This window comes from Candoia aspera, chromosome 17, assembly GCF_035149785.1.
Source record: "Candoia aspera isolate rCanAsp1 chromosome 17, rCanAsp1.hap2, whole genome shotgun sequence".
NCBI classification, from domain to species: Eukaryota; Metazoa; Chordata; class Lepidosauria; order Squamata; family Boidae; genus Candoia; species Candoia aspera.
Window position 1 is genome coordinate 11041616 of NC_086169.1, and position 12459 is coordinate 11054074.

At 56.6% G+C, this 12459-nt stretch overlaps 1 protein-coding gene across 1 annotated transcript in view; it reads right to left on the reverse strand.

The window, feature by feature from the left end:
- Nucleotides 1-12459, reverse strand: part of LOC134506865 (lamin-A-like) — a 40545-nt gene that overhangs the window by 7997 nt on the left and 20089 nt on the right. Inside the window, exons 2-7 of the mRNA XM_063317232.1 lie at nucleotides 4144-4300; nucleotides 2871-2996; nucleotides 2434-2604; nucleotides 1987-2112; nucleotides 865-1085; nucleotides 143-356 (exon numbers count right to left, since the gene is read on the reverse strand). Coding sequence (XP_063173302.1) covers nucleotides 143-356; nucleotides 865-1085; nucleotides 1987-2112; nucleotides 2434-2604; nucleotides 2871-2996; nucleotides 4144-4300 — 1015 coding nt within the window. The remainder of the gene's footprint in view (nucleotides 1-142; nucleotides 357-864; nucleotides 1086-1986; nucleotides 2113-2433; nucleotides 2605-2870; nucleotides 2997-4143; nucleotides 4301-12459) is intronic.

Below are 12459 nucleotides of genomic sequence, written 5' to 3' on the forward strand. Positions count from 1 at the left end.
CCTCCCGCAGCTCTGAAGGTCGGCTGGGCCCAGGAAGAGTTTACTTCCCCCCACCCCACCCTACCCCAGGGGCTGAACGGCTTCTGCCAGACCTCTCTGCCCTGGACTTCTGGACACGCTGCCTCCGGGGACCGGCACCCACCTCGTTGGACTTGTTCCTGAGCCGGACGAACTTGCCCTCCAGGTCCACCTCCTCCACGGCCACCCGGCCGCTGGTCCGAGCGTGATGAGAGAAGCTGGTGCGGCTCTCGCCGTCCTCCAGCTTCCTCTTCTTGGCAGAGCCCTGCGAGGTGGAGTGGGACACGCGGATCCGCGTGCCGCTCTTCTGCGAGGAGGGGCTGGGGGAGAGGCGCAACCTGGGGGAAGAGAGGCAAAGTGACTGATGGGGGGGCTGCCTCCCCACGGGTGCATCGTGCTCCCCGCAGCACACAGAAAGCTTCCCTTTGCGTAGGGCTGGCTGCCCCCCGTTTCGCCTGCCACAGGAGCAGAGCTGTCCCAGCGGTGCCAGGAGAAATGCCGAAGCCGAGCTGAACTTTGGCAGTGGGAGGCACACTCTGAGGGCCTGCCAACCGTCCTAGAAGCCAAGGGGCACCGGAAATGCTCCCCCCAAAGAGAGGCAGCCGGACAAATGCTAGATCTGTCCAAATCCAATCTAAATCCAAACAGTGAAACCACAGATAGGCAGCCTTTTTTCAGCAGGTGCTCAGGGCCTCGCCTGAAGGTGCCCAGGACTGCCCATGGCTGGCGCCCCCTCCCCAGCTCCTGCTTGGTGAAGGCCCCCCAGGCAAACGTCCGCCTGGCTTGGTCCCACCGGCCGTACCCCGCAGGGAACCGCAAAGGCTGGGCTGTCCCGTTCGCCCCCACCTCTCCTCCTCGCCCTCCAGCAGCTTGCGATAGGCGTTGATCTCCATGTCCAGGGCCAGCTTGATGTCCAGCAGCTCCTGGTACTCGTCCAGCTGCTGCTGCATGCGGGCCCGCATCTCGGCCATCTCCCGCTCCTTGTCCGCCAGGATGCGGCGGCTGGTCTCGCGCTCCCGGCCCAGGGCGTCCTCCAGGTCACGCAGCTTGGCCTCCTTGGCTGCCAGCTGGAAGGATGTCAGCAAAGGGGTGGGCGGCCTGGACCGGAAGCCCGGGGAAGTGACCCCCCTTCCCGAGCTCCACAACATGGTTGGCCCTGGCAAACCCGCCTCGCCCCGAGCTCAGCATGATGTGTGAATGAGGGGCTGGCAGACTGCAGTGGCTGGGTCCCGTTTGCACGCTGGCTTTTGGGGCCGTGTGAATTCTGCGTTTTACCCAGAAATCGGTACGACGATTTACTCCACTGAGCCTTCCTAACCTTTACAGCGAAGCTGAGACATTTCTCGCTAAGCAGCAGATTTCTAATCTGTTCTCAGCAGGCTTTGGGATGCAATTGGTTAAATCCATTAATGTGAACCCAGTGGTGGGAATCTGTAAGCAAGACACGGCTCTGTCTGACGCACAGGCCAGGTCGCGCTCTCTCCAGAAAGAAGCAAATCACCCCCTGAAAGTCCTCAACTTTTCCTCCCAACCCTCAACACTGAGCACTGGGGAAAGAAAAGAGAAACGCTGGGGTGCTGTAACATTTAAGTGCAAGCAGAATCCCCCCATGCAGCGAGGGCTGCCCCAGAGATGCGCCCTGCATCTGTCCCCAGATGTTACGAGTAGGGCCCGGAGGATGTGGCCCCCTGGCTCTGGAGCCAGACAGGATGCCCCCTGGCCCACTAACATGCAGGAAGGCTCGCAAGATAGGGCTGTCCCCCCCCCGGGAATGGGAGGGAACAGCGGGGGCCTCACAGAGGGAAGGGGGACCCAGAAATGGGTGCTTGAGGCACCCTGGATGGCACTCCGTGTGTACAGAGCTCAAGGAGCGATTCCTCCACACAGCTGGTGGTGCCACAATGTTACCCAGAGACCCACCGGCAGGCCGAGCAGGCAGCAGAACAGCGGCCCCTCCCCAGCCCTCACCTGCTTCTGCAGCTGGCTGAGCTGGGCCGACAAGCTGTCGATGCGGATGCGGGTCTGCTGAAGCTCCTCGTGAGCCGCCCCGGCCATGTTGCTGTTCCTCTCAGCCGACTGCTTGGCGTTTTCCAGCTGCCGGGATTCAATCCGTGAGCAAGACCAAGGTCGGGAGATGGGAGTCTGGCTTAGTTTCCCCAAGCCCAGCGCAGCCCCAGCGAATCAAAGAGGCGGCGTTTCCCCAGGTTAGGAGCTGAACTTTAAAAGGCGCAGAGCCGGTCGCAGCATCCCTCCTTCCAGGCCTGCAGTCCCCTTAAAGGCTGCAGGTGAGTGGGGGGGGGGCTTATCTGGGGGATCTAAATGGGAGGAAAGCAGAACACCCCTGGGGGGGCAGACCCGAAGCATGCCCGCGTGGGGATGATGGGGGCGGGAGTCCACTCGCCCAGGCTGCGGTACCTTGGCTGCGTACGTCTTCTCCAGCTCGTCCTTGTAGTGCTTGACCTGGGCCTCATGCTGGCCACGGAGGTCCTGCAGGGCATCTGCCAGCTTGCTCTCGAACTCCCGCTGGTGGCCATTGTCGATCTCCACCAAACGGGTCTCGTGGCGGCGTTTGGTCTCGCGGAGCTCCTGCGGGAAGTGGGGCAGCGGCTGAGCCGGGGCTCCGGGGTCGGCAAGAAGGCAGGCCCCCCAACCGACCCAGCCCCCTGTACTACCCCCCCCCCCCCGATCCAGCAGGCCCTGCTCCTCCACGTGCCAAGCAGCGGAGCCATTTCCGAGCCAAGGCTGAGTAGCCAACGTCCCGGATACGCCGAGGATTCCTGCCCGAGATGGGCTGGACTAGAAGGCCTCCCAGGTCCCTCCCAAGGGGAAGAGTCCAGGGTTCTGGGACTCACCTCGCTGTAGATGCTCTTCTGGAAGTCAAGCTCCTCCTTCAGGGTCTGCAGCCTGTTCTCCGCATCCACCCGCCGCAGCATTTCGTCCTGGAGCTGCTTCTTGACGTCAGCCAAGGCAACTTCCAGCTGGAGGGGGACAGACGGGGGGACACACAAGGGCCACTTTGGAACTGCCACCAACTGGACGTTCCTGCCCACTGGAGCCCTGCCTGGCCAACAGTGGGCTCGGGCGCCACCTGCTGGGCCCAGGCGGCTCCTGCAGAGGTGAGATTTCCAGCCGCCACCCAGTTTGCGGGGAGGGAGGGGGGCAGACGGACGGACGATAAAATTAGGCTGACGGCAAAATTAAGATAGCTCCAGGGGGCAGCGCAGAGAGAGAGAGAGAGGCAGCTCCATTCTTCTTCACACAGGGCCGACACAGAGACAGCATCTGCTGAAGCGGGAGACATGTCTTTGTCTCCCATCGCGACAAACGTGGCATCCCTCGAGCGAGGAGGGATCACCTGAGCCGCGTTACCCAAAAGATTAAGGGGCTGAATTCATGGCAGGGGACGGCACCTCCGCGACCAGGAGCAGTCTACCTCTGAAGTGCCTTGGTGGTCCTTCTAGACCTTACAGCACATATTACATTTATGTCATCAAAAGTCATAAAAAAGATAAAGCGTAGCCAAATAAAAATCATCAAGGCACCCAACTGACCCATTGTTGGAGAAAAACTAACAAACAAAACAAAACAAACTGGAAGCAGGAGCCCTCTTGAACGCCAGGCTGCCTTCAGTTTGGGAGCCCAATAAGGCAGAAGAGCCTCATCCTGGCCCTGCCACGTCTGGGCTCTTGGCTGGCAATCTCCAGGAACAGGCGTTGGCGCACAAAGGATTGCCAGGGGGGTGACAGGCTGGTGGCCTCCTAGCAGAGGGACCCCTCCTCTGCTGCACGAGAGGGGGGCTCCGAGAGGGGCTCCGAGCTCCGGGGCATTGACATCACAGGCATCGTCTACCTCAGCACGGCAAACGCATTCCTCCTCCAATGTGCTGGCAGGGGATTTTGGGACCCGTAGTCCGGAGACAGAGGGCGGAGGCGCAGAAGATGGAACAGCCACCCTCCCCCCTCGAGGGTCCCCCAAGAGCGGGGCAGAGCATGGGTCCACGGGGTCGGGTCGGGTGAATCCAGCAGCAGCAGGGGGTGGGCTCAGTCGCCTGAACAGCCCCTCCCACTGCTCTCCATTCAATCAAATGCAAGGGCCGACACCCAGGGACCAGGGCGCCTGGCCTACCTTCGCCAGCTGGCCTCTGAGGTCGCGGACTTCATTCTCCAGGTTGCGCTTCTCTCCCAGGGCGGTGGTGAGGGCGGCCTCCTTGGAGTTCAGCAGGGCCTCCACGTCCTTCAGCCGGGCCTGGGCGGCCAGCAGGTCTCCTTCCTTCTTGGCATTCCTGGTGGGGGGGAGACGCAGCGGTTGGTCAGGAGGAGAGACCCACGTTCCCGGTGGCCCATCGCTCCCGAGGCCACCAGCAGGAGCAGCCGGTTCAGCAGAAGACAGGATGGACTTTGGGAGAGGTTGGCAACACGGATGTAGGGTGCCCATGGGAACAGGACTCCGGAGCACCTTCCTCCCAGAACATTACCCAGATTCGAACCCAGGCACGGGGTAAAGGGAATGACTCCATTCACACATCTCACCGAACTGTGGCTCGGTCAGCTATGACTGAGTAACCTCAATTGATCCAGTTCACCCAACCAGCTCACGTGCAAATAGAGTCACTCTCTGGGAATCTGGAGCTCATGTCTGGCTGTCCTGGGCATTGCCCAGGCTCTTGCGGGCGAAACGCGGAGCACGGCTGTACAGGTAGTCCTCACTTAACAACCATTCGTTTAGTGATGGTTTAGACTTACGACGGTGCTGAAAAAACTGACAACTGGTCCTCATGCTTACAACCATCACAGAGTCCCCGCAGTCACATGATCACGATTTGGGCACTTGGCAACCGGTTTGCATTTATGACCGTCACAGCATCCCACGGTCATGTGATCGCCATTTTCAACATTCCCAGCTGGCTTCTGGCAAGCAAAATCTATGGGGACCACATGATTCACTTAACAACCACTTGGTTCACTTAATGCCCATGGTGATTCGCTTAACCACCACCACAAAAAGGATGTAAAATCAGGTTGGATTCACTTAATGACTGCTTCACTTAGCAACCAAAATTCCAGTCCCAATTGTGGTCATTCAGCCAGGACTACCTGTAAGGCAATGAATGCCATCCCTGGACATAAAGAAGTTCAGGCATGCAGGAGCAGTAACTTTAAATTGGTTCGGATCTAACGCGCGAAGCGTTCAGCAACCCATCGAGAGGGACTAGCTTTAATCTGTGGGGCTGGTTACCTGGGTCCGGTGGGGTCCCTCACCGGAAATGAGAAGAAAGTGGTCAAAAGCAGGCTCGGCACAGGCAACCTTTGCTCAACCCAGTTTAGTTCAGAGAGGGATGCTCACGTAATGCGCAGAGCTAATTAAGGTGTTGAAGGGAAGCCAGGTTCGTTGGCCATCCCAAAGTGCTGAGCTGACCTAGAGGAAACGGGCAGCCCCTTTGCCTGCTTCTGACCGCAAAGGAGAGATTCCTCTAAAGACGCCTGCCAAGAGCGGCAGTTCAGGGCGAGTTCAGGGCGAGGGACCGGGATTTCAGAAACACCTTCTGCGAAGTGAGGGCCAGGGCTGCAGTGGGCCGAGACGTGGAGGGACAGTTAATGCCCCACCCTCGGCTGCCAACCTTCCTGGGCCAAGTGCTGCCCCTCTGCCAGCCCCATCTCGGCCGCTGGCAGTGATAATCAGCTAAGAAATCATGCCAATGGATGTAAAAAAGGAAGGGCCTTTAAGGAGCAGGAGGCCTTTGCAGCAGTGACGCACGCCCTCATCACCCCGTCTTTAGATCACTGCAGGGCACTTCACATGGGGCTGCCCTTGAAGATCTCAGGAGCTGCAATCCATGCCTGCCGCTGATTTCTTTTTTTCACTGTGTTGTTTTTAAACCAGTTTACAGAATTTGGAACGTGCGCTGCTCCGAGTTGGCCGCAACTGGAGTGCCTGTAAAACTGATGAAAGAGCTACAATAAACAGGTCCAAAACACAGCGGCCTGCTCTCAGGACGAGCCGGTTTGTCAGCATGACTGCTACGCGGAGGCTGGTTTCCAGGCCCAGTTCAAGGTGCTGGTTTTAACTTTTAAAGCTCATCATGGCTGGGCACCATGTGCTTGCCAAGCTCTCTCCTAGCCAGAATCTGCCCACCATCCATATCCATCCTGAGGGGGGCTGCGCTGGATACCCACCCACGTGAGGTTAAGGGGGTGGAGGTCCAGAGGAGCACATCAAGGGGCACCCCAACTCGACTTAAGGGGAGCCCCAGCAGGGAAAACCATCTGGTGCCAACAGGCTTCGGGGGCAGATGGCAGACAGGGGCACTTCCCCAAATAGCATGCACGGTCCACCCCCCCTAAGCTCTCAGAACAGAGTGAGACAGATGTTTCATTATGTCATGCCCCCACGTATGGGGTTCTTCCATGACTCCCACCCCCCATCTCTGGAAGGGGGGAGATTTCTCCATTTTTACACAGTGGAAATCCCATGTTTTAACAGGCTGATGGTCTGGTTTAATAGTGAACTGCAATCCGACGGACAATCTGGGTGGCCCCTGGACTGAGACCTCAGGCCTTAAGAGCCTTTAATTTAGGTCTCTCCTGGGAGAGATCGACTAACTGCATTCAGAGGACTTTGGAACAGCGGTATTAAGACCACAGTGAAATCTAGCTGGCCATCCCTTGTTAACCGTCCTGGTGCTATATATTTGGAGTCACTGAGTATCCCTCCTAGCGAATGGTGCAGTCCCTCTTGGGGTGAGAGACGTGAGGAGTACAGGTTTGGATGGGGAGGGAGAGAACACTCACCCCCCGAGTGAGAGACGGGGGTTGAGGAGTAGCGGCTGGGGTGCCCTCCCCCCGACCAACCGGAGAGGTTGAGGGGGGCACAGTGAATGAATGTATGGGCGGTGGTTGGTCCCTGGCAGCGCCGAGAGTGCGAACTGGTGCGCTGGCAGGCCCTCCATCGCCTTGTGGCTGATTGATTGGGAGTGAGGCTGCATGAGTGAATGGAGGGACCCCTGTCTTCAACCAGTATTTTCGGGAGTCCAGGAGTGGAGGCCAATGGATTCAGAGACTCTGGGGGTTTTAGGGTGGGGCAGGCCGTTAAGGTGGTGACGGGCAGGGGACAATATGACGGGAGCCGGAGGGCAGGTCACCTTCGAGGAAGACGCCTCCGGTGTTTATTACCTGTGGCGTGTTCCGGCCCGCCGTGCACAAACCCAGGCCCTGGACAGCGGACTTGTGGTTGCCCTGACTTTTGGCTGCTGCTTTGTAACGCCAGGTCAATTAACAAGGCCCCCCTCATATGTGGAGGACGAGGGGGCAGACCTGGCGTGCATTACCGAAACCTGGCTGGGCATGGAAGGAGGGGTTCCTCTTTCGGAGATACCAAGTTTGGCACCAGCTGAGACCTCAGGGCAGGGGGGGAGGGGTGGCTGTTGTCATCCGGGAATTTCTTGTGGCCTTCAGGGGCCCTGCTCCACAAGTGGCCGTACGTGAGACTGGTTTTCAAGTTGGGTTCCGAGAGCAGTTGGGAGCGTTACTATTGTACCAGCCTCCCTGCTGCGTAGCAGCCTCCCTGCCTGAACTGCTAAAGGCCATCTCGGGGTTGGCGATGGAGTTCCCCAGGCTTATGGTCTTGAGGGACTTCAATCTGCCTTCCCTGGGGCATGCCTCAGAAGCGGCTCGGGAGTTCATGGCCACCATGGCGGCCATGGGCCTCTCTCAAATTGTTTTGGGCCCGACTCAAGACAGTGGCCTCACTCTGGATTTAGTTTTCTTGTCGGAGCAGTGGCAATGTGATCTGAGGGGAGAACTACACCTTTCCCCATTGTCATGGTCAGACCACGCCCTGGTGGCCTTGAGATTCTCATGCCACCCCCCTCCGCAGGGAGGCTGGACCCATTCGATTGGTCCGTCCCTGGCGACTGATGGACCCGGCTGGGTTTCAGAGGGAGCTGGGGGTTATACCCGAGGATCTGCTGCATGGTCCAGCGGAGGCCCTGGCTGCTGCCTGGAATAGGATCACGCCTGTGCGGCCTCTCTTGTCCATCCAAACCCGACACTCCCCGTGGTTTATGGAGGAGCTGAGGGTTCTGAAGAGGGTTAAGAGACGTCTAGAGCGCCGCTGGAGGAAGACAAAGACCGAATCCAACCGAACACAAGCTAGAGCCACAATTAAGGCCTACCTTGTGGCGGTAAGAGCGGCGAAACACCAATATTTCTCCGCTCTTATTGCGTCAGTGGAATGCCACCCGGCAACCCTGTTTAAGATTACCCGATCCCTTTTGGGGAGAGGGGATTCAGAAATCCATCTCCAGGGCCGTGCTGAGGAATTTGCTGGGCATCTGCAGGATAAAATTGCAAGTTGGACTCCGAGCGTGAGACAGAGTCGGAGGAGATACCCAGGGAACGTACTTACCAGGTTATCTGGGACCAGTTCGATCCTGTGGAACCTGAGGAAGTGGACAGGATCCTTCGGTCTGTAAATGCCACCACTTGCCAATTAGATCCATGCCCCTCCTGGCTGGTGAAAGCAGCTCGGGGGGTTACATGTGGCTGGGTCCAAGCAGTGGTGAATTCATCCTTGAGGGAGGGGGTGTTCCCAACAGCTTTCAAGGAAGCGCTGGTGCGCCCCCTCCTCAAGAAACCATCGCTGGACCCTACTATACCGGACAATTTTCACCCAGTCTCCCACCTCCCCTTTTTGGGGAAGGTGGTTGAGAAAGTGGTGGCTTGGCAGCTCCAGAGGATTCTGGATGAAACGGATTAACTAGACCCCTTTCAGTCAGGTTTCAGGCCCGGTTATGGGACGGAAACGGCATTGGTCGCACTTATGGACGACCTCTGGCGGGAGCGGGATGGAGGCAGTGCATCCATCCTTGCTCTTCTTGACCTCTCAGCGGCTTTCGATACCATCAACCATGGTATCCTTCTGGACCGACTCAAGGAGTTGGGGGTGGGCGGCGTGGTTCTGCGCTGGTTCCCCTCCTTCCTCCAGGATCGGTCTCAGTTGGTGTTAATAGGGAGCAAGAGATCCACCCCGTGCCCCCTACTCTGTGGGGTGCCACAGGGCTCAGTTCTCTCTCCACTCCTCTTTAACATTTACATGAAACCACTGGGCAAGATCATCTGTCGCCATGGGATGAGGTATCATCAATATGCAGATGATAGTCAATTATATCTCCATCCCAGGTGAAGTAAGTGATGCCGTGACCACCCTCTCCGAGTGCCTGGGGGCTGTGGGGGCCTGGATGGGGAACAACAAGCTTCAGCTGAACCCTGGTAAGACGGAGCGGCTGTGGATTAATGGCACCTCGATTTCTGGGAAATTGTCATCTTTAGTTCTGGATGGGGTAGCACTGCCCCAGACAGACCCGGTGTGAAACTTGGGGGTTGTCCTGGACTCATGACTACTGCTCGAAGAGTAGGTGGCAGCCGTGACCAGGAGGGCCTTTGCACAACTTCATGTTGTGCGCCAGTTATGCCCCTTCCTGGAGCAAGAGACCCTTCGAACAGCCATTCATGCCCTGGTTATCTCCCATTTAGACTACTGCAATGCACTCTACATGGGGCCACCCTTGAAGAGTATCTGGAAGCTACAGCTGGTCCAGAATGCAGCCTCATGGGTAATTTTAGGTGCCCCTAAGGTGGCACATATAACACCTTGTCTGCTTCTGGGTCCAATTCAAGGTGTTGGCTATGACCTTTAAAGCCCTACATGGCATGGGACCAGGCTACCTGTGGGACCATCTAGTCCCCATTACATTGACCCGTCCTACCCGGGCATGCAGAGAGGGCATGCTACAGATCCCATCTGTTAAAGAGTTTCATCTAGTGGGATCGCGGAAGCGTGCCTTCTCTGCAGCAGCACCTGCCCTTTGGAATGTTCTTCCCCCGGAGTTGAGCCAGGTCCCCTCGCTCTTGGACTTCCAAAAAAAGATTAAAAACCTGGCTCTGTCAACATGCCTGGGGCGGGAAAGAAAATAGGTCCTGGGGATGGTTAGCTCCATAGAATTGGCCTGTTTGCTTGCGGATGGAGAGAATGTCTTAGCCATCTGGATTTTATTATATTTAATATATTTATATTTTTATGTCATTGATATTGTTGTATATTTATTGTGGTTGAAGGTTCTTATTGTGAACCGCCCAGAGTCCCTCCTTGTGAGGGAGATGAGTGGTGATCAATCTGATAGATAAGTAAATAAATGTGGCATTTTTCAGCCACACTGACCACCAGGGGGCACCACATTGCACCAGGTCACATTTATACCGTTATTAAGCATATTCAGTGCTTTATTTTTATCCTGCCAACTGCCTGGAGTGGTGAAAAGTACAGCAGTATGAAACGTACGGATAAATCAATAAGGATCAGTGAGCACAACCCTCTGGAATGCTAAACTCAGGATGAGGGATCGTGCGCCTGGGAGCAACACACACGGAAAAATCGTGAAACCGGATGCGAGTTTGCTGAGTGGGCCGGCTTGTAAAAAAGACGGTTGCAATGGCTTACGGGGGCCACGGAGTGTCCACATCGTGACGGGAATCAGGAGCTGCTTTCTCGGCTGGCAGGCGCCACCTCGTTTGACAAGGCTTTAAGAACCAATTGTTTAGAGGGTGGGGTCCACGGAGCGGGGTCCAGCGAATCCAGCAGGGAGCAGGGGGTGGGCTCAGTTGCCTGAACGGCCCCTTCCAACTCTCCCCGTTAAATCAAACGCAGCATGCCAACTCAGAGAAAGCAAAGCAGCCCAGGAAATTCCTTCTCCAAAAGCAGGGGAAATGGGGCCTCAACTTAAAAAAAAAGTTTCATTTGCCTTTAATTTAGGAAGGAGAGGGAAAACTCAGACAAAGGAGGAGAAAATTCAAATGTTTATCGGAGCTCTGATCCAAGTCTCCATTACTCGGTTACGTTACATTTCTTCCTTTTTCGTGCCAAGACAGATGCAAGCAGATGCTAAAACTGCAGCTGCTTAAAGCCAGCGCCTGCTCAGCAGCTGACGTGGAGCAAGAGAACGAAGCCGGACGGCCGAGCGGCTTGTGGGGCTGGACGGCTGCAAACCGGGGCGGACCGCAGCCTTTGAACAGCCAGGAAGAGGCCGCAGCCATGCTGGGCAGCCCAGCCATGCGCCAACATGCACAGAACACCATCCCTTCTTAAACGGACGAGGCTGCCCTTTTTGGCTGACCCTACGCAGTGGTGGGACTGGCCAGCGGTGGCCTTCCTCGGGCTGGGAAGAGCAAGCTCTGCATCACCTTCTTCACTGGGAGCCCGAGATGGCTGGAATCGGATGGGGGTCTCCGCATTGAGCCAAGCGCTTGCTGAAGACAGAAGGCTGCAGCCTGGCAGCCCCGAAAAAGCCATCTTCCTCCTCCCGCTCAGCCCAGCTATAAGGCTCCTGGGGTCTCATCTCCGGACTTCCCACCCAGAAATGCTGGGCAGCAGAGCCAGCAAGAGATGCCAAAGGGAAGCTGCTGGGCAGGCAAGAGGCCCAGCCAAGTGGGCCAGCTCAAACCCCGAAGCCCCCTGAGAATGCTAGAAGCTGGAGCCAGACAGCCCCCCAGTGGCTACCCAGGGCTACTATGCCAAGCGTCAGCCAAGGGATTCTTTACTGGGGCATGGAGGAGGAAGCCAGGCTGCCTTGCCCGGCTTACGCTGAGTACCTGGCCCCTGTAGCCTCAAACATGAGAATCTGACAGACAGTGGAGGGAAGCAAGAGAAGGCCCGGTGCCATTCAGCTCCTAGAACGATGCCAGCTGGGCATCGTCCTCACCAAAATACTGGACCGAGCCCTGGGACCCCAGTGGGGTGCTCACCGGGGAAGCTTCTGGCAACAGGGATAGGCTAGGCAGGGGAAATCTCTGGTCACTTGGAAAGGCGGTGCTGGTGTTACAATTTAATGCATAGGCTTGTGGTTCTTGAAACAGATTAATGCCAGAAAACAGCTCAACTGAAACTGGCAGGGGAGGATGGACAATGCCTGAGTCTCTGTCCAAGAGCTGGAAAAGTCAGGAATGATGCTTATACAGGCTTGTACATGCCAAGTAGTTGCGATGTGTGTGAGGGCATGCGTGTTTCTGATGTTACACTGGCTTTATAAGATGTAAATGGATATGAAACTCAGTGTTACAAATTTAAGATCACCATGATGAACTACAGGTAGTCCTCGACTTACGGCCGATCGTTTAACGACAGTTTAAAGTTACAACAGCCTCAGATAAAGTGCTTTACAACCTGTACTCGTACTTATGACTGTCACGTGATTACAATTTGGGCACTTGGCAGCCGGCTTGCATTTACGACCGGTTGCAGTGTCCTGCGGTCACGTGATTGCAATTTGCGACCTTGTTTGCTGGTCCGTTGGGGAATCTGGATTCACTTAACAACCATCGTAAAAGCGGTTGTAAAATCGGGTTTGGTCACGTGGTGAGTCAACTTACAACCACAATGACTTACGGCAGA